At 44.9% G+C, this 22,529-nt stretch overlaps 1 protein-coding gene across 1 annotated transcript; it reads left to right on the top strand.

The window, feature by feature from the left end:
- The first annotated feature begins 7,361 nt into the window (after window positions 1-7,361).
- SLC25A51 (solute carrier family 25 member 51) lies at window positions 7,362-18,330 on the top strand. Its single transcript, XM_048849364.2, has 2 exons — window positions 7,362-7,502; window positions 15,309-18,330. Exon 2 carries the CDS (start codon window positions 15,346-15,348, stop codon window positions 16,222-16,224), a length of 879 nt encoding a protein of 292 aa, XP_048705321.1. The 5' UTR covers window positions 7,362-7,502; window positions 15,309-15,345; the 3' UTR covers window positions 16,225-18,330.
- Window positions 18,331-22,529: the final 4,199 nt, after the last annotated feature.

The following is a 22,529-nucleotide window of genomic DNA, read 5'->3' as shown; positions in this document are numbered from 1 at the left end:
TCAGGGGACAGGAAGAAGGGATGGTTGGATGGGACAGAGGTCCTGGGGGGCAGTCAGGAATGAGAGAAGGGGTTGATGGGGCAGTGGGGGGCAGTCAGGGGTGGGGGCTCCAGGGGCGGTCAGGAGACAGGGCGGGCGGACAGGGGCAGGGGTCCTGGGACGGGGGGGGCATTGGGGGTTCGAAAAGCAGGGTGGGGGATTAGGGCCGGGGGCCGGGCCACACCTGGCTGCTTGGGGAGGCACAGCCTCCCCTAATCGGCCCTCCATACAATTTCCGAACCCCGATGCGGCCCTCAGGCCAAGTAGTTTGCCCGTCCCTGTTTTAGTGTCTAGCAGAGTTATGAATCTAAGCTCCCAGGCTCAGGGTTTGAAAGTGGCGTACAGGCTTCCTGGGAGGATGAGGACTGAGTGGCCAGATAAAGGAGTGATCGTTTTGTGAAAAGTGTTTGCCCACGGGTAAGATGGTGCTTTTGTCTTTTATCATTTTTCTGTGTAAGTTCATTTGAGAGCATAGTGATAGTCTGGTTTCACCCACATAGGTGTTATTGGGGCATTTAGTGCACTGAATGACATACACCACACGTTGTGACAGGCTTGCATGAAACCCATAGATCTCAAAAGGTGTGTTGTGGGTGGCATTGATCATTTTAGCAGTGGAGATATGGCTGCAGGTTTTGTATCTGTTGTTCTGGTAGGGTCTGCTGCCGCTTTGATAAGACACTATGAATGGCACCCTCTTTCCTTCTTTGAAATTGTCATTTCTTCTTCAAGTACTTAAACCTGGAATGGCATGGAGTGACTGCTTTGTAAATACTTTGACCAGTGAGTTCTGCCCTCGTAGATTCCCATCTCACAGAATCATAGAATATCAGGGTTGGAAGGGACCGCAGGAGGTCATTTAGTCCAACCCCCTGCTCAAAGCAGGGCCAATCCCCAATTAAATCATCCCAGCCAGAGCTTTGTCAAGCCTGACCTTAAAAACTTCTAAGGAAGGAGATTCTACCACCTCCCTAGGTAACGCATTCCAGGGTTTCACTACCCTCCTAGTGAAACAGTTTTTCCTAATATCCAACCTAAACCTCCGCCACTGCAACTTGAGACCATTACTCCTTGTCCTTTCCTCTTCTGTAAATTCTGTAAATCTCTGTAAATTCCATCTTATGACAGGTTTCAGAGGAACAGCCGTGTTAGTCTGTATTCGCAAAAAGAAAAGGAGTACTTGTGGCACCTTAGAGACTAACCAATTTATTTGAGCATGAGCTTTCGTGAGCTACAGCTCACTTCATCAGATGCATACCGTGGAAACTGCAGCAGACTTTATATACACACAGAGAATATGAAACAATACCTCCTCCCACCCCACTGTCCTGCTGGTAATAGCTTATCTAAAGTGATCAACAGGTGGGCCATTTCCAGCACAAATCCAGGTTTTCTCACCCTCCACCCCCCCACACAAATTCACTCTCCTGCTGGTGCTAGCCCATCCAAAGTGACAACTCTTTACATAATCAAGTCGGGCTATTTCCTGCATAGATCCAGGTTTTCTCACATCCCCCCCACCCCCATACACACACAAACTCACTCTCCTGCTGGTAATAGCTCATCTAAACTGACCACTCTCCAAGTTTAAATCCAAGTTAAACCAGAACATCTGGGGGGGGGGGGTAGGAAAAAACAAGAGGAAACAGGCTACCTTGCATAATGACTTAGCCACTCCCAGTCTCTATTTAAGCCTAAATTAATAGTATCCAATTTGCAAATGAAATCTTATGACAGTGATCTCTTCCTTTTGTGTTTCTACTTTTATCCAAATATGCCATCTCTACCAGCTACTGACATCACTGAAAGAAGCTCTGGAAGTTGCTAGCACTACCAGATCCAGTAGCCAAAAATATGGTAGCTCAGATGAGTAAGAAATACTTTTTAAAAAAAATTCAAAATAAAATTTTACATCCTGTTTGCACCAAAATGTATGTGCTGAGACCCCCCATCCCCAACATCCCAGCTCCTGTATGGGAAAGCCTTCAAACCTAGCATCACTGCCCAAAGAATGGGATAATATGACAGGACTGCCTGGAGTGAACTGGACTCAATGACCCAGGAGGTCCTTTCCAGTATTATGTTCCTCTACCCCATCAAAGCTTAAATGTGCCCCTTGGCTGGCTAGGCAATTTGGTGTCTTGGCAGAGCTCTGGGGATTGGGTTTGATTTGGCCCTCTGGCTAAGTAATCAGTCCCCTTCCAGAGTATAACAAAGAGTCCAAGACTAAACAAAATAAACACATTTTTACTCAGGTCACAACCCTTTGTCCTATGAGAACTACCCCTGAGGTTGCAGGGAAATGGTGCAAGACAGCTGGGGAGAAGGCACATCCTACCCACTCCTTAGTGAGAGGGCTGATTCAGATCACAGGGCAACTTCAATTCATAATCAAATACACATTTTCTTAACAGATGCCCTCAAGGATCACAGGTGTTCACCGTGCCACAGGTTGGAGCAGAAATTTTAAAAAATTAAAAAACTTTGTTCAATCGCCTGGTTAAAATTTTGTACGGCCAATCTCCAGTTACGATGAATTTAGAGGGGAAATAAACCACTGACTCATACATTTTAATCATGAAAATCCTAGAATTTTCATTCTGTCAGGGAGAATAGTAATGCCATTATAACCATCCCAAATCAGTTGATGAAGTATGTTGATATCCAGTTTGTAAGCACCTTGTCACTATCTAAGGAGAGATGAGATAGACATTACAAGAACACAATGCTGTGTTTGAGGTATGTTCAGCAGCAGTCAAACACAAAAGCAAGTTAGTTGTTTTTGCCACTAGGCAGAACACTGCAGTGGCGCATATCAAGATTTATGTCCAAAGATCACATGGCTTTTTTCCTTCATTTGGAAACAGGCCTCTCTGAGATCCATCAAAAACGACGTCTGAAGCAACAAGATCCAGCAGATCTATGGTGAACTCAGAGATATTGAAACTCTGCTTACAAGGAAGGGTAATGAAATTCCTGCCTTGTGTTAGTGCAGTTCAGTGGACGTCAGATCTGCTGAGCATGAAGGAAATGATGGTGGGGTAGTCACGCCCACTGTAGTTAAGGTTGAGATAAGCTTAATGTTTAACAGCTGATTTTTCCAAGTGTTCTAAAATCCATGTGCTTACTTTCAGGTTCCTTGAAAACTGCTGTGCCTCATGGAGCTCTGATGGAGGGTTAGTGGTTCAAACTGGAGTTAGTTTAAGCTAGAGATTCCTGAGATACCTACACACACTTACAAAAATAATGACATCAACTTTTTACGGTTCTTACAGCTTTTGATGGGTGCAACTGGGGCTCAAACTATGGCTCTTGTCCTCCCCAAACTGATCTCACCCAATCAGGGATTATCTTGGCTTGAATAATTAACATTAACATTCAAAAACCAGTCGGAGAACAGTTCAGTCTCTTTGGTCACTCTATTACAGACCTAAAAGTGGCAATTCTTCAACAAAAAAACTTCAGAAACAGACTCCAACGAGAGACTGCTGAATTGGAATTAATTTGCAAACTGGATACAATTAACTTAGGCTTGAATAAAGACTGGGCGTGGATGGGTCATTACACAAAGTAAAACTATTTCCCCATGTTTATTTCCCCTCCTACTGTTCTTGTAAAGTGCTGGAAATGGCCCACCTTGATTATCACTACAAAAGGCCCCCCAACCCCCCTGCCCCCGGTAATAGCTCACCTTTCTTGATCACTCTTGTTACAGTCGGTATGGTAACACCCATTGTTTCATGTTCTCTGTGTATATAAAACCTCCCCACTATATTTTCCACTGTATGCATCTGATGAAGTGAGCTGTAGCTCATGAAAGCTTATGCTCAAATAAATTTGTTAGTCTCTAAGGTGCCACAAGTCCTCCTTTTCTTTTTACGGATACAGACTAACACGGCTGCTACTCTGAAAGCAAGACTGGGGCTCTGTCACAAATCAGAGCGTTTGCAGGCAGGCTGATGGCAGAGTAAATGTGGCTCCGTCTAGGTGACATGCTACAGGCATTGAACCTCCACAGCTCCCATGCACTGTCAAGTCAAGTCCTGCTGTTGGCAGCTCAGATTCGTGTGTTGTACAAATTAGTTGGGTTCTGCAGGGTCTGCCTCTGGAAGCTCTGCTCTGAGCGTAAAGCTTCGGGTTTAAGAGGCAATATTTCAGAGTGCTCAACAATCCTCGTGCAAACTCAGATTTTTATTGGAGAGGTATTGTCAAAGAAAATAGCATTAATTCAATAGAGGGAAAAGAAAAGACTCTTGTAAGCAGCAGCATTCGGGTAATTTAACCATGCTGCATACACCTCACCTGTTTCCTGAACAATGGGAAAAGCAAGTAGCTCCAACTCTCATCAATGTCAGCATGATCAAAGGAGTGGCTGAGCAACGTGAAAGACCGGTAACAGAGAACCCTATTCTAATGACTGCCATAAGGGCAACACCGACTAATATGATGCCAGCATGGTATCCTCAGGCAAAAGACAGGTTTCAGAGTAGCAGCCGTGTTAGTCTGTATCCGCAAAAAGAAAAGGAGGACTTGGGGCGCCTTAGAGGCTAACAAATTTATTTGAACGTAAGCTTTCGTGAGCTACAGCCCACTTCATCAGATGCATTTTCCACTGAAGGCACCACAGAAATATTTTAGTCACTTTTTAGCCCTTTTTATACTACAGCTGTGCCATATTAGGGTAGATTAATGGCACAAGCTGGGGACGTTTGGGTTCTCCAGATACAGATCCTCCACTAAGGAGATTATTTTAATAATCAGCATGCTCTATAATCCACAAACATAGCCATATTGTCTTGAAAACTGTCCAACAGGGGCAGCAGTGTACTACTTAGAGCAAATTTGCAGAGGGTTGTGCAGAGTCCCTTTCCCCTACACTAGATCCTAAATGGAGTATAGAGTCCACCCCACTCCCCATTGGCGCCTCCTGGTGGCAGATGTGCCCCTCACAGTCCTTTGGTTACCACCTTTCTTCCTACTAGTAGCCCCTCCAGCCTGACGGGGAGAATTCACTGCTCTTAAACTTCACTGATGCCAAGTTCAAGTTGTGTGGCATTGCCTCATACTCTTCCAGAACGTCAAGCGCAGCTACACTTCAGCCTCTGAAAACAAGCCTATGAAGAGTAAAGGTATGTGCCACTCCCACAACGCTAACTGTGCCACTGGAGCTGGCAAGAGCCAGTGGGAAATCTGCAGTAGACGTGCTGCCAAAATAAGCAGATATGATTAAAGACTAAAAGAAGATGCCATTGTTTGTACAGTGTTACACAGAGTTGAAAGCCAACATTCAGGTGCATGCAACTGCCACTCATGGTTCGGTGTATATTGAATGGTGGAGGGATTAGCTGGAAGGGGTTGGCAGACCTGTTGCTGTGATATGAGGATCGGTGCATGTGTACCCTCAGGGATCAGGTACGATTCATTCCAGCACTAAGTTCTGCAGGTTGTGTCAGCTGAGATGAACAAGGTCCTCTTGCTACAGGGATTGTCAGCAGTCTGCTGGCATATGGCTCTCTGCTGAGGCTTAGTAAGGAGTAAGCAAAGGCAACGTCTCATACAGAATCCTTCGGACAAGGGTGGCTTGTGTGGAGTAGGCTCAGTGTTTAAGTGTAGGCCAGGTGTGCGACAGCTCCTGTTTGCTATGCCTTGCCTAAACCCGAATTTTCTTTAGCAAAAAGGTGCTGTCCAACAGTGCTCAAGCGTTCTGTTCCTGAAGTGATTCACAGGAAGCCTGGCGGGGGCGGAGAAGCAGAGCTGGGTGGCACGTTCAGGGGAGGAGGCAGAGCGGAGGTGAGCTGGGGCTGGGGGTGGGGCAGGGAGCTGCCAGTGGGTGCTCTGCATCCACCAAATTTTCCCCTTGGGTGCTCCAGGGCTGGAGCACCCATGGAGTCGGTGCCTAAGGCACCACTTTTGGCCGGTTAAATTTAGAAGCCCTTTTAAAACCGGTTGTCCCTCGCAGAACAACCGGTTCTAAAAGGGCTTCTAAATTTAACCACCGGTTCTCGCGAACAGGCTCCAGCTCACCACTGCTTAACTCAGAGGTTTAAGTATAATATCAACACTTACATAGTGCTTTTCGGTATAGGTGCCCTGAATATTCTAGAAGGGCACAAGGCACTGCCAGTCAACCTTAACTCCACGGAAAGAAAGTTATGGGGCAGTGAATCTGTGCTCAAGGCAAAGCTTTCTCTCAGCCACAAGTTAGGTTGATTTAGTTGGGGATTGGTCCTGCTTTGAGCAGGGGGTTGGACTAGATGACCTCCTGAGGTCCCTTCCAACCCTGATATTCTATGATTCAATTCCACTGTCAATTGCAACACTTCACATCTACTTTGCCCTCCTCTATCCTACAAACCTCACACCTCTGAGTGACACAGTGAGCAATGGTCTCAAGTTGCCGTGGGGGAGGTCTAGGTTGGATATTAGGAAACACTCTTTCACTAGGAGGGTGGTGAAGCACTGGAATGGTTTCCCTAGGGAGGTGGTGGAATCTCCTTCCTCAGAGGTTTTTAAGGCCTGGCTGGGGTGATTTAGTTGGGGTTGGTCCTGCTCTGAGGAGGGGGCTGGACTCGGTCTCTTCTAACCCTGATATTCTATGACACCAACCTAACCCCCAGAGTAGAAAGTCTTCGGTCAACAGAAACTACGGGCCCCCGGGGGGGAGGGGAGGACGGGGGCTACGGCCCCCCCGGCGGGGGAGGGGAGGACGGGGGCTACGGCCCCCCCGGCGGGGGAGGGGAGGACCCACGCCCCTGGGAGCGGCTCTGCCCTGCCTGTAGTGGCATCTTCGCCAAGTGCCACAGGGCACAGCTGCACCAGCCCTGCGGGAAGCGGGGTCCAGCCCTGGCCCTGGGAGGTGGGCGCCCAGCGATCGGCGAGGCAGCAGAGGAGGGGGGCCGAGCTGGGCGCTGTGCAGGGCGAGGGGGGCGCAGGAGTCCCCCCAGTGCAGGCGAGGGGGTCTGGGGGCTCTGCTGGACTATCTCGGGGGGGGAGGGGTCCGGGCTGGGAGCGCCTGGCACAGGCCGGCCCGCCCGCTCCTCACAGGGCCTCTCGCCCCCCGCCCCTGCGGAGCCCCGCCCCCCGCTCACGCCTTCCCTTTGCCCCCGGCCGCCCTTGCCTCGCCTCCCTTGACCCCCGCGCTCCGCGCGCGCGCGCACAGGCCTGGCGCGAGACCCTGTCGACGCAGGGGCCGGCTCTGCAGCTGATTGGGTCGGAACTGGGGGCTCGAGAGCCGGTGAGGGGGGCGGGGCCATGCCACATTCGCTGGTCACGTGGCGCGTTTCTGCCTCGCCACCGCCCTGTGGAGGGGGGCGGGTCCGGGCGTCCAGGTCACATGCCGCTGCTGGCCGGCACACGCGCACGCGCAGAGTGGGGGCTGTCGGGCTGGGCCGGCGGTGGCCGAGGAGGAAGGTGCCGGGCCCGGCTCCTGTCAGCGCGCGCGAGCGGCCATGGAGCCGGCGCGGGTGAGTCGCCGCCCCTCCCCGCGCGCGCGGGGCCTGCCCTGAGGGGACAGGTTGGCGCCTGTGGGGGCTGGGTGCGACCCGCCCCCGCTCGCCGCGGCCGCCGTTCCTGGCACGGGCGCGGGGCGGAGCGTTGGGGGGCCGCGCGGGGCCCGCCCTCCCGCTGGCTCGAGCCGCTGCTCGGGCGCTTGGGGCCGCGCCGCCGGGGTCGGGCTTCGGGGCCCCAGCGGGAGCAGCCCGATCCGAGGGTCCCGCCGTAATGTCAGTGCCGTATGGGCCGCGCCCTGTGCTTCCGGCGGGGTCTTCCTCGCGCGCTCGGCGTGCGCCCCGGGGCCGTGCGGGGCGGGCAGGGGTCTTCTCCCCGGTGGCCCTGTGGCGGGGGCGGGGGGGTCACCTTCGCCCCCAGCGAGCGGCTGCCGGCCACTTGCCCGGGCTGCGTGGCTGCAGCTCCCGCCTTCCCCTGGCTGTGCCGGGGCAGCGGCGCGCCTCCCTCTCCCGCGCTCCGCGCCGGCGTGTCACAGTCCGCTCTCCCCTGGGCTGTGTGGCTCCGCTTCGGGGTGCACGGAGCCCGGGGAAAGCCTCCGTTGAAAGCGCTTTTTTATTTCAGATTTTTTTTAAATAACTGAAGTCCAAATGGAGAAGTGTATTTTGGGAAGAAAGGCATGTTCTCACTGGTTGGTCACCTGCTTTAATGGTCCTCACTTGCAGCTAAACAGAGGCTTTACACGGGATTTGTTACATCTTTGTGCACGTAGGAGGGCACACGATAATTGTCCACTTATTTAAGCTATTATATAGCTTAGTATTTTCAGTCTTATTTGTTGTACGTTTTTAGTATAGTAGAAAATGGTGAATGATATATTGCTTATTTTCTGGACAATTAACTTTCCCCCCATGATTTGTGTCGAGCTGAAGCAGAAGGGTAACTGGCATATAAATACACAAAAAGCATATATAAAACTTATTTTTTATTTAAAAAAAACCCTTAAATGTTTGGATACATACACTTCTCATCAAAACATATTTCACATTTACAACTAAATGATTTATTAGACAGAGGGATTAACTGTAGTCAGTGAACTAAACTGATCATTTCAGGCCAACCTTCAAAAACTTTCAAATATGCTTAAGTGAAGGAGCTTAAGTTCCTTCCAGCCTAAGGCTATGGGAGAGTGTCTCCTGCGGACATAGTGCGGTCCACAGCTTAGGTCAGTCCGAGGGGTGTTTTTTTCACACCCCTGAGCGACATAAATTTTACTCACCAAAATGCTAGTGTAGACATAGCTTTGGTCTCTTGAAAATGAGACCATCTCCTACTAACCAATTGTGCCATATTTATAAAGCTTGACCTCAAAAGTTAGAATGGGGAAAAACATCTTCCTTTATATAGAGAAACAGCTTTTAACTCCGTTTTTGATAGAGGCTCAGTTTTATTTAAATGTTTTGAGTGACTTATGGTAACTTCATATTTCATTTTAAGCAGCTTTATTTTTAAAAATAAAAACTCCTCATAATATAAATTTAAAAAACCTGATTTAAATTAAAAAAATCAAATTTTTATCTACCCTGGTTTGATCTCATTTTGGTTGTTAGGTATCGTGTGCGGGTGGCCTGTGATATACAGGAGGCCAGGCAAGGTGATCTGATGGTCTCTTCTTGCTTTTCAACTCTATATATGAAGAGACTTAGGTTGTGTCTACACTGCCACTTTCAGCGCTAAAACTTTAGTCATTCAGAGGTGAAAACACCCCCCACCCCCGAGTGACAAAAGTTTTAGTGCTGAAAAGCGCCAGCATAGACAGCGCTTCATCCCAGAGATAAAGCTACCACTGCTCATGCAGGGTGGGTTTTTTTATCGCCGTGAGAACCCCCCCTCCCTTGGGTGATAAAGCGTGTCTACGCTGTCCACATCACAGCTGCGCTGTAACATGGGCAGTGTAGACATACCCATAGAAAGTGAAAATGCCTTGGGAACAAAGCTGAAACTGAATGAGTCTCTCTTTAGTGTTCTAGCTGATTGAATTGTAACAAAGCAAACAGCATACCAGGAGAAAAATAAATTAGACTTTTACAGTTCTTTGATGACTTAATCTGCAATGTTAATGCAAACTTTCAAAACGAGTTTTATGTTGATTGTGCCCCTTTAAAGAATGAACATAAAGAAAACTAGGTAATTAAAAGAAACTGTCCTTATAGCTTGGGGAAAGTAGAGAACGTTAAAAAGCTCTCAGCTGGGAGTGAATGCAAAGGAAAATTATAAGCACAAGAAAAACCTGCTTAGAAGTTGGCTCAACCTTTTTTTCCCAGGGAGGGACCTTCTGTTCTAAATTTAGATCCTATTCTAAGCTGCTTCTGGGCTCCAGTGGTGCTCCAACTTTTTTTTTTTTTTTGCATGGGGACCCTAAAACCATCTGTTTCTTGTAACACCTACCGAAAGGCTGTAAAGGATGATAGTAACTGCAAGAAATTGCACTGCGGTGTTGTGGGATTGGAGGACATCTTTCTATGTTCTACCTTCTACCAGCACTTAGGACGGGGTGGGCAAACTACGGCCCGCGGGCAGGGTCCGGCCCCTCAGGGCTTTGGATCCGGCCCGCAGGATTGCCACCGCAGTGGTGCTGCGCCGCTCCGGGAAGCAGCCACTCCATGTCCCGGCAGCCCCTGGGGTTGGAGGGGAGCGGCAGAGAGATCCGCACACTGCTCTTGCCTGTGGGTACTTCCCCCAAAGCTCCCATTGGCCAGAAACGGGTTATCACGGCCAATGGGAGCTTCGGGGGAGGAACCCATAGGTGAGGGAAAGACGCAGAGCCCTGTGGGCCCTCTCCCTGCAGGGATGTGGTTCCAGCCGCTTCCTGGAGCGGCGCAGCATGGGGCCAGGGCAGGCATGCAGGGAGCCTGCCCTGGCTCCGGTGCACGCCGCTGCCAACCCAGAGCCGCTCTAGGTAAGTGGCGCCGGGCCAGAGCCTGAACCCCTCCTGCACCCTGCCCCTCAACTCCTTGCCCTAAGCCCCCTGCCTGCACCCCAACTCCCTGCCCTGGGCCCCCTCCTGCACCCTAACATCCTTCCATGAGCCCCCCCATACTGCCTGCACCCCTCCTCTGCAACAACCCCTTGCCCTGAGCCCCTTCCTGCACACCGCACCCCCTCCCACACTCTGCCCCCGCACCCCAACCCCCTGCCCTGGCCCTGCAAGCAATTTCCCCACCCAGATGTGGCCCTCGGGCCAAAAAGTTTGCCCACCCCTGATTTAGGTTAGCCAGTGATTTTCTTTGGTGACTACCTCTTGCTCCAGAATGTAAAATTTATTTTAAAAATAAAATCTTTAGCCTTTAGTAGCTGTGAAGGTAATCTTCAAATGTAAACCAATGTATAGTTAAGTCTGCCTGATCAGAAACAGTTATAAGGGAAGTCTGAATTGTCCCTATTCGTTTAAAGGGAGATTTAACTCTGAAGCGTAATAACGTAAATGTCGTCATAGTTAACTATTTAACTTTGATCAAAGAATGTGATAAGTAAAGGGACATTCTTATGAGGATCTAGCCAATCTGAGTGGCATCCCATTTTAGCATCTTTAGTGGGTGGAATTTTGGTTATGAGAAGATTTTCAGAGAGTATCACCATTTATTCCACCCCCCCTCCCCCAATTAAACATCCAGTTGGCATTTAGAAAAAAATTCTGTTATTTGCAAATTTGGGCAATTTGATACAAAAATCAGTGAGACAATGCCATTTTTAGAGTCAGTTTTTGGAGTAGAACCAAGCTTAAACGTTCATGTAAGGCTTGTCATGTACTAGTTGAGTTTGTCTTGTCAGCGGTTTGCAGCAGTGTCATAAGAATGGCCATAATGGGTCAGACCAAAGGTCTGTCCAGCCCAGTATCCTGTCTACCGGGAGTGGCCTGCATTAGACTGTCCTCAGTGTATGATTGCTTGTTTACATTTATACATTTTTATCTCCTGATATGGCTTTGAACTAACAAATCCCAGTTTTCAGAGTAACAGCCGTGTTAGTCTGTATTCGCAAAAAGAAAAGGAGTACTTGTGGCACCTTAGAGACTAACCAATTTATTTGGTTAGTCTCTAAGGTGCCACAAGTACTCCTTTTCTTTTTACAAATCCCAGTGTTACCCACCTCTGCCTTTCCTGCCTTTACATGGTTTTAGTCCTCTTTGCACCAAAATAATAAATGTAATAGACTATATATTTTCTCACAAGGGTCTCGACTACCCGAGTAAAAAAGGCTAAAATATGACCAGCTAACACAAATTCAGAGGTCTTAGCCTGCATCTACATGTATGTTACTAGGGCTTTTCAGTCACGTTCAGCTAAAATGATTGAAGGAGGCACCCTTTTTGCTTTTATGGACAAGTCCCTGAAGACCTCAGACCTGGGGAAGTGGGTGATGCAGGGAATTAGGGAGCATGTTACTTGTAGGCCAACTAGTTCAGATATGTCCCAAACTAGTATTAGTCTAAAGTTACCAAAGGTGGCTTCTGCGTGACCTATATGGAATGATTTGGTGGTCTCAGTCAAATTCCTAATGAACATGTGGCCAAATTTAAACAAACAAATATTAAAAAGCCCTTGTCTTTATAATTGGAACTCTTCTAGTTTGTTTTAGCAGAGACCAAGGCCAGATCTCCAGTAAAGACTTCTGCTGGCATAGCTATAATTGGTCAGAGCTGTGACCCCTGACAACACAGATGTGCTGGCAGACACGCCTAGTGAGGATGGAGTTATACCATCAAAACGGCACTTTTATTGGTACAGCTTGTTTTGTTCAGAGGGGTGTTTTTACTATACTGGTACAAGTTGCTGCTCTGCCAGTAAAGCTATGTTCACAGTAGGAGTACTTTGCATGTATAGTTGACAGGTATTCCTGTACAGTCCTGGTAATGTGCTTCCTGTGTAGACATATCCTAAGACTAAAGACATGGAGACTGAACTACATTTTCACTTCTAGAAATGAGGCATGGTGGTGTGCATGGAAGTCTGCAGTACTGGTACCCAGGTTGTTAATTAGATGTTTTAGGTACAGGTCATCAAAACCCACTTTCTAATTGGTGATGTCATGTTCACTTACTAACTTTCCGTAGTGCACAGCAGGGACCTCGTTGCCAAAAGTCAGGAAGATTCCTAATCTTTCATCATTGTCATGTTAAATGGGTACAAAAAGGTAAAAGGCAATGGGATGCAAAGTATCCCCTTCGCACAGTTCTCTCACCCTACTGTTGTTTGTGTAGCCCAGTGGGTAGAGCACTGAGCTGACATTCTGGGGTCTGGCCTGCTGGGTGACCTTGTTTCCCCATCTGTAAAATGGGGATGATAATGATGCTTAGCTCCTTTTTAAATGGCTTTAATATCTATTGATGAGAAAAGCTTTCTATAAGAGTTGGGTGGTATTAGAACAGCTGTAGGGATTTACAGGCATTGACAACAAAGGCGCAAACCAAAACTTATATTTCTTCATAATGCTCGAGGACTATATTGCTGGCAATAAAGTTTAACTGAAAAGTAGCCTAGGTACTTCTGAGTACCATTGGAGAAAATGGCAGGTTCCTGTCCCCTGACTGCCCCCCCCCCCCCGAACCCAGACCCTAACCGCCCCCCTGGGACTCCACCCCCATCCAACCCTCCCTGTCCCTGACTGCCCCAACTCCTATCCACACCCCCCGACCCCTGAAAGGCCCCCTGGGACTTCCACACCCTATCCAACCCCCCCGTTCCCCATCCCCTGACCGCCTCCCCCGAACCTTCGTCCTGTCCAACTGCTCCCTGTCCCCTTACTGCCCCCCCAAGAACCCCCGACCAATCCAAGCACCCCTGCTCCCTGTCCCATGACTGCCCCCCCCCCAAGAACTCCTGACCCATCGAACCGCCCTCTGCTCCCTGATTGGCCCCCCCAGAACCCCTGACCCATCCAACTGCTCCCTGACCCCTAACTGCCTCCCTGGGACCCCCTGCTCCCTTACCATACTGAGGCCAGCCGTGCTGCCCTGCAAGAGCGGCGGGCCAGGGCGCTGGCAATGCGGCGCGCTCAGGCTGCAGGGGAGGGGGGATGGCAGGGGAGGGCCCAGGGGCGAGCCTCCCGGCTGGAGCTCAGGAGCCGGACAGGAGGGTCTCGCAGGCCGTAGTTTGCCCACCTCTGCCATGTGCTCATGCCTTCTGATGGAGAATGCAAAGCAGAGTAGGCTTTAGAGTTTAGACACCTTTAAATATCTCCTTTAGAAGTCTGAGCTATATTTAACTATTCTGGAACTGAATGAAATTTCCAAACAATATAGCCTAAAATCAGATGTTAAAGAAAGGAAAAAATTATATTAAAACCAAACACAAATAATATACTTGGGTCTAAGACACCCTAGCTTTTCTCGGGTAGGTCACAAAACTTTGAAATTGCAGATATTTAGAACTCTCTGTAGATAATACTTGTATTAAGAACTCACTTGTTGTCCCAGTTCTTCTCTGACCTTTAACAGGACAATATGTGCACCTAGGATTGATTAATTATAATTCTGGAGTCAGCTCTTTATACTTACTTGGTATTATAGCATAGCCAAGTATGCAGACATAGTTATTTAAATTACCTTACCATTTTGACAAGCCACATTTGAATTTATGGTTTGCTTAAGTGGGGTAACTTCTCTCCTCCCATCCCCAAACCCACTGTATGTTCAGGTTGCATTCAGTATTTTATGGAATGCTGTTTCTCTATGTAATCAGGTCGTGTGGGTTTTTATTTTCCATCCCTTAATGCAGTGGTCCCCAACCTTTCTGTGGGAATAGCACATTCTTATTTCCAACAGAGTGTGGCGGGCGCCAAACACCCCACCGCCGAGAAGCGGCAGCGGAAAGAAGCCCCGCCGCTGAAAAGCCGCCAAGAAACGGCAACGCTTCTCGGTTGCGTTTTGGTGGTGCGGTATCCTGCAGGTGCACACAACTGCCCCGGCAGGCGTCATTGTGCCTGCAGGCACCGTGTTGGGGACCCCTGCCTTAATGCATCTCACACTTACCCAAAAGATCTTTCAAAATTGTACACTCAGCACCGATTCGGATTCCATTCGACCCATCCCCATTATATTTTTGTGGTGTTCTGCCTTTGGATAAAACCATGTAGGTTGCTAATTGACATCTGTCCAACTACTTACTTTCCCTGAGCTAAGTTGTTATAGTGTAGACAGTTCTTTAGAGACTATACCCATATTTTCTATAGTTTGTGATCTGTAATTTCTACTCCATAGCAAATGTGTTCTTTACAGATAAGGTTTGGTCTGTTACAGGGTCATGTAAAATATGAGTCTGAATAGTCAAGATGATTTGTAATAGCAAGTTTAAAAAAACAAAAACATACATTGATTTGTTTTGTATTAACAATTGTCAAAATTACTAATGTGTAGTGTAGGAACCTTAACTTCTGAATTTCCTAACTTCCACTTACATTTTCAGCTTTCACATGGCACATGGCACATGCCACTTCGTTTTAAAATTTATTTCTGTGTATAACTTTTTGCATTTAATCAACAAAAAAGTTCCTTGCTTTTTTACCCTACCTTTTTTTTACCCTACCTTGTGTCAGTTAGCTGAACAATGTATAAATCTTTCAGTTCTTTGAGAGCTGTAATGCAGCCACTGAAACCACTTGTACATGTGTGAGCGATCAAATGTGGCATTTATCATTCTGTTCCTCTGAATTTTCATGAAATTGCCTGAAGACTTTATGCATGCAAAGGATTTATATACATGAATAAAAAAAAGAAAGTGGGGTTCTGTGCAGCTGCGTTCACGTTCTCCTTTGCCTTCTTGATGTAGGAGAGGACAACACCCGTATGACGAAAGAAAGAGCAGTATGATGGATTCAGAAGATCTTGTCCTAACAAGTTCAAAGCAAGATATTGCTCATCACATTGTAAAAGTTAGCTCGGGTAAACATTATTTTTGTGGATATTGTGCAGCCTTCACCAATATAGCAATCACCTTTCCCATCCAGAAGGTCCTCTTTCGACAACAACTGTATGGAGTGAGAATAAGGGATGCAGTGTGTCAGTTACAGAACGATGGAATCCGAAACCTGTACCGTGGACTCCTCCCTCCATTAATGCAGAAAACTACAACTCTTGCCCTGATGTTTGGCTTGTATCAGGATTTCTCCTCCCTGCTCCAGAGGCACACAAATGCACCTGAACTTGTGACTTGCAGTGTGGCAGCAGTGCTTGCAGGAACCACAGAAGCTCTTCTTACACCTTTTGAGCGGGTCCAGACTTTGCTTCAGGACTACAAACATCATGACAGATTTACAAACACTTACCAGGCTTTCAAGGTGCTAAAAGACTATGGAATTAAAGAATATTATCGGGGTTTGGTACCTATTCTGATCCGAAATGGACCGAGTAATGTACTCTTTTTTGGTCTGCGAGGACCCATCAAACAGTGTCTGCCTGAAGCAACTTCTTATAGTGCTCATTTGGTCAATGACTTTATCTGTGGAGGACTGTTGGGTGCCATGTTGGGATTCTTGTTTTTCCCAATGAATGTTGTAAAAGCTCGCATGCAATCTCAAATTGGTGGGGAATTTCAGTCTTTTCCAAAAGTTTTCATGAAGATTTGGCTGGAACGTGATAGAAAACTGACACGTCTTTTCAGAGGAGCTCATCTGAATTACCATCGCTCTATTATATCCTGGGGCATAATCAATGCAACATATGAATTCTTGCTTAAGTTATTATGAAAAATGTTACCTTCTATGAAGTCCCTTGGCTCAGTTGGGTAGTGGCACATGGAGGTTACTTATTTCCTAGGATCAAATTTGTCATAATCAGACCTGTTCATGAATAACATTGAAATTTGGAGAGCTTAATTGCAAAACGGTGGTTACAGCAGGGAGAGAAGTAATTTTTACCAATGCCTGCTTAGTCTGAAAGGTAATTACAGTCAGTCTTCATTAATGGTCTTCAATCTTTATGGGGTGAATGTTGGCATTGTGTCTAGATCTTAATTTAAGAAAAATCAGTTTGCTCAAAAGTGCGCTCTTTATTAAAGTATTTAGATGCTGGAAGGTGAATTCACCCATACCTGAATAAACTAATTGAAACTTACTTTCTCTTTAAATATTGGCCTTGGCCTAGAAACTTACTCCAGGTCACCCTCAACCTTTCCTAACACTCCTGGTGATCAAAACTATGCTTGATTGTGCACTTTGTGGAATATGAAAGTGAGGGAGGCTGACAAAAGCTATTTAGTTTCCTACTTGGTAAACTTGGAAGGTATGATGTAGCTGATGCAGTTGTTGTAAGAGTACTCTGAACTCCCATAATGTTTCAGGTTTCCCAGGTATCTTTACTGTTTGAAACCAGACTGCCAACTTTTAATGAGGATGGTGTTACTTCTCAACTAAGCCTTAAGATTCAACAAAGCCTACATGAATTATTTTTGCCAGCTGGTTTTTGCTAGTCTCCTAATATGAATGCCATCTTGTCAAGCAACATAAGGTAGCTACTAAGGCTATGTCTACAATGCACTTTTTTAACCATTTTTTTACGACAAAAAGCACTGGTGTGGACAGTGCTTTATCGGCAGGAGATGCTCTCCTGCCCACAAAGCAACTGCCCCTCATTGGAGGTGACTTTATTTTGCCAGCAGGAGAGCTCTCTCCTGCCATCAAAGAGTGGCTACACCGGGGACCTTACAGCGGCACAGCTGTGCCGCAGTGTAGACATAGCCTACATTTTCAACTTCAGCATAAGCTGATCTAGTGCAAAGTAGGGGTATGTGTACTTATGTGATAAGGGAGTAGCGGGTGAGGGGGGGCGGTGGCGGGGAAATGAAACAAATTTTATCTAAAAAGCTTTAAAGTGTCCTTCATGTTACAGTATCACCTATTTGTGAATGTAGAGTCTTTTATTTTGTCTTTTGTGCTGCTTAGTTTCCGTTGCAAACAGGCATGGCGCCAGAAAGATAACGTGGTTTCTGCAACATTAACATGTACAGAAGTCGTATGAAAACTGACGGGAGTCAAAGTACTTTGTAGACAGCTTTTGTTGTATTAAGGTAACATATGTCCTTTTGCAACTATTTTTACTTCCTTCATGTGAGGTGGTAGCATAACTGATCACTTCAGTCAGTATTTTTAGCTGAAACTTGCTCTACCCTCCATTTTATGCCTTGTTCAGGGTATATCACTGTAGTGGAAAAGGCACTCCAATACTATGGCGAGGAGGACCATATAAGCGCTGGGCTTGGGGGTTTCTCTGTGATCATTTAATCATGTTGATAAACACTCTCATAAATATTAAACAAAAGGTAATGTACTTGGTATTCAGGTGGATGTGCTTTAAGGCCTTGGAGAAGAGAGGGCAGGAACACAAGTGTGATTACCAAACTAGTGGTCTTCATATAAAAAAATGACTAATTTTTTTGTATATTTTTATGCAAAAATGATTCATAAAGTATTTTCATATTTTGTGGTGACCAGGAAAGCTTTCAGAAATTTTGGATGTTTTTTTAATTTTAGAGTGAACATTACTTTATGTATCCTTAAGTTTTCAAATGCTTATGGTTTTTACTTTCTTACCCCATTTCAGTTGTTCACTTGACATAACTGCCCCTAAATAATTACTCCCAAACAGTATGTCCTATTTCTTTATAATCTAGCTCTATACTACGAAGCTTCACAGTCAAAGACAGCCAAACACAAATAAAGCACATTGATATTTTGAATGTTGTGATTCTATGGATTTAAATATACTGTCTGTTGGATGTTACTGGTGGAATCTGATTTTACCAGTGTATTGTTTTTGTAACCTTTCCTTGATGGAATAAAACAAAAGAAAATCTGTTTCCCTGGCCTTAGTTTTTTGTAGCACATATTTTATACTTTTATTTTTTCCTAATAGTGTGTTACTGGCACTTGAGAAAAGAACATAAGTTGGAGCAAACAAAGCGAGTGTTAGCAATTATAGTTCAATAAAACAGAACATTTGTTGAGGCTTGGCCTCATGCTGGTTTGTTACTATACACCACTTCACAAGGGAAGAGCCAAGAACCTCTTCCAACTCCATTTTCAACTTTTAGGTCATGGTTATCAGGAGTTTAAAGAGGATGTCAGGCATGGCTAAATGTCTCTTAACAGAATTATACAACTTGGTTATATTCTGTGTACAGGAGAGTTGTCAGTGAAGTTAATGGGAATGCAAAAGATGAGATCTCTTGGGTTTAATAAAGATTTGATAGTATCGGAAATTATATTCCAGTGATTTAATATGAGGATTATTGGATGGCCTTAAGTCTGTAGGCAAAGGTTAATGATAAACAATGTGTCAAGTTAGAGACAGGTAGGTTGTGGCAGAATGCAACAAATTAGTATTTGAGTAGGTCCAGATTACTATTTTCGTCTGAGCTGGAGGAACATGTACTGTGCAGTTTAGTAAACTGGGATGGGTAGCCAGTATCAGTAAGATAAATAGTACCAAGGGAGCTACAGTGTTAAAATGGACAAAAACGAATTGGATGCAGGCGTGGGAAAGAATGATTGAGGTGGGAGAGTGTGCTAATACAAGTATGGTCCCTGCTCCCAAGGAGTTCAGTCTAGTTACTACAGAGGCTAGATTGTTCTAGGAATAAGTGTTTGTGTCAAATGACCCAAAACAGAAGCATGGATTAAGGAGCACTGATGAGAATGGGAGAAGAGAACCCTTATTAGACTGAAACAACGAGGCATCCTTGTGGCACCTTAGAGACTAACAGATTTATTTGGGCATAAGCTTTCATGGGCTAGAACTCACTTCATCAGATACATGGAGTGGAAAATACAGGAGCAGGTATAAATACATGAAAGCATGGGAATTAGACTGTAAGCTGCATTTACAGAGATGTGCTGGAGCAGGGAAGTCCATCTGACTCCAGTCAGGCTAGCTGGAACATTATTCATGTCTCTGCTCAGTATCAAAATGAAGTAGGAAAATCAGTAAAAGCAGAGTACCAAGCTATTAGGGTACTGATTCAGACACATGGGGTATTAGAAAACATACTGATGGACACAAGTTGGCATTGTGGAAGATTGTTACAAAATATCTCTGCTTAAATTTTATTAAGCTAACTTTTGACTTATTACCCCCATCTTGGTGAACAACTTAAATGTTTGTACCTATTCTTGCTATTAGATTAATCTGAATAAATGTGGGCAGGTTTTTTTTTTGGTTGCCTTTCCTGGGGTTACATGCATTTCCCATATTTCATATTCCATGGCAAGACTCAAATACATAATTTCCTAACTGCCAGCATTGTATGAGATGTAGATAGGTGGTTTGATGTACCAGTCTCTTGCACCAGGTGAGTCAATCTAATAAAAGTGGAGATACAGTAATGTAGGTTGCTCTTTTGTACCAGATGCTACATCTGATCTCCAGAGCCTTCTCTAGCAAAGGCAAAAGCTGTGATAATAGCAAACACTGACAGTGTGCAAAAAGATTGACTGTTTATTTTTGTGAATGACTGGTTCTTTTTCACCCCTTGAAAGGGATATAATATTTAGTGAAATAAAGATTCTCAAGTTGAAGGAGTGGCTAGGACTGGAAGCAAATAGTGCAGTAAATAGCTCTCCAGCCTATGTGGTTCTGTTAGAAGTATGGAATATATCTTAACATTGGGAAAAATGCACCCTATCACCTTTCAAAAAATGCACTGAATTGCTTTATTAAATGTTTAATTTATTTTGCAAGCAAGAGAAACTGTTCACAAACAGTACAAGTTACTGAATAGGAGCAAGTACAGTATATTCAGAACAGCTCTGCTACTTGGTATGTATTGTATTAAAAGTCTACCCCCTCTGACTATGAAACTTTGATTATTTCAAAATATTCTACACGCATAGCTTACTCTTGTATTAAAAAAGACTTCTACAGTTGGTTGGAGACCCTGTTGAATACTAATATCATTGTAGCAGAGAATGCACCATTGACTAAGATCATGCTTTCCCCCCCCTTCCAACAGAGCAATCAAGCTATAAGGGGAAAAGAGGCAGGTATTTTTCTTTATCATAATCTTGGAAACTAGGGATTTTTTTTAAGTTTCCATGCGGCAAATGTATTTGTTGCATTATGAAGAGCCTGAATTTCAGAGCTCTTCTGTTTAACTAAGACTTCAGTTTTATTTTGCAATACCTAAACTTTTCTGTACTAGCATTATTTGTGGCATCCTCAAGGAACAGTGTTTGCACTCCTAAATATTGTAGGATCAATGAAAAAATGTTAGTTTTCACTAGTACATTTTCCATGTAAACAGTTAGAATCTTGTCTAGGAGATTTCAGATTAACAATAAAGCAAGCCAAGTTTTGGGCTTCAGTCCTTTAGTGTGTGTCTAGATATATTTTGCTTTTCCCCATTCTCCCCACCTCAAAATAGAGACATGCCAGCTAGATCTTTTCACTGAGCTACAAACCTTTTTTTAAACTTTCATTTTTACTCAGTTACCTCTTCCCTTGCCAAAAATGTTGACAGTGCTCTGGTGATTTAAATCTGACCTCTAGAGGAATATGTGAAAAATGCACTTCACTTCAACAATATGGTCACTGGACAAATACAAGAGTTACTGGCTTCAAACACACTAGGCGTGGTTTTCATAAACACTTCTAAAAAGTAAACATTCCTATGGAGATCTGCTTCTGCTTATCAGTCATGCTGAAGATGGAAGAATTACACTTTACTACAGTAACTAATGAATATGAACCATGCATTTAGAAAGTATATTGCACACTTCACAGTCCAGCTAAGATCACTAACGCAGAGAAATACTTTAAAATTTAGCAATAGGTTTAATACTTGAGTGGTATAAAATATACCAATACAAAACAATGATAAAAAATGATTGGTATAAACCACTACCTTAATTCTGGGGTTATCTATTTAACCCATTTTGCTCCTTATATAGTATTGGGATGGAAGAGGGTTAGTCTTTCAGAATTTAATGCAAAGCAAGTGTATAACTTTTCTGCTACCTAGAAAAAAATGCCAAAGCTCACCCCAAGTCACTTTGTTAATTCCATAAGGCAAGATAATGTGATTTAGAAAGATGAAAAATGGTGAGAATAATTTTTTGGAGCTATAACTGCAAGGCATCTAACTAGTCCGTTATGCATCACTGCACAAAGTGTTTCAAGGTACCGTTAACTATACTGAAGTAAAATCTATTTGCTTTCACTGAAAACTTCCAGCTATTATTGAAAGGAGTAGTTAAATAATCACAACCGAAAATTATTTCATTCTAATTCAACTTATTGCAAAATGTAATCAGAAAAGTTAGGCAACATTCTTACAGCATACATTTTTATATTAAGACCAATTCCGTCCATGTATCTGCTCCTACAACACACTATACATACACTACAAAGCACCACAAAACACGGTCAACCCCCCCAAAACAGGGCAACCTCTATCATCAGCCTTGCACTTTTCAATGGTCTCGCTTCAAAGTGATGAGCTGTTTTAGATGGTCGCTCCCGGTGCTGTGCATTTTCAGTAGTCGCTATATGTCATCTATTTAACACAGTAACAGTTCTCTATTTATACAGAAAAATTCGTGTCAAATGTTTCAGAGCAATAACCTTTTTAAAAAAAAGCATGTCATGAGGTAGAATTAAAAATAATACTCAGTGCATGTCGACAGGCATAGATTTAAAAAAAAAATGCGAAATGAGCATTTCATTTCAAGGAATTCTGATAGTCTGAATAGAAATTACAAAAAGCTGCAGTTATGTCAGGGTGCTTTTCTGCATTTCGAATCAATACACCTGGGCAGACAGTACTTTAGAGCAATTCGAAAGGATTGACCGTTGATCTTTTCAGCAAATTATTTAGCAAGCCAAGGAGAAGCAGACTGGGGTATTCTGAGACGAGATGGTCCCTGGAAAGAACTTTTCCTTATCAAGTGGTCCACAGAAAGAAAAGCTGGAGAATTAGGGTCCTACATAATTCTGTAGGGATATACTATTCTTAATGGGTATGATAGTTGCATATGTGCATGCTGGCTGAGAAAATACT

The sequence above is a fragment of the Caretta caretta genome, chromosome 5, assembly GCF_965140235.1.
Source record: "Caretta caretta isolate rCarCar2 chromosome 5, rCarCar1.hap1, whole genome shotgun sequence".
In the NCBI taxonomy this organism is placed as follows: domain Eukaryota; kingdom Metazoa; phylum Chordata; order Testudines; family Cheloniidae; genus Caretta; species Caretta caretta.
The sequence above is the reverse complement of the archived record's forward strand: the minus strand, read 5'-3'. Positions and strand labels throughout refer to the sequence as shown.

Bases quoted from the DNA above. Each gene is read 5' to 3' on its own strand.
- SLC25A51 (XM_048849364.2), top strand. From the start codon at position 15,346: ATGATGGATTCAGAAGATCTTGTCCTAACAAGTTCAAAGCAAGATATT.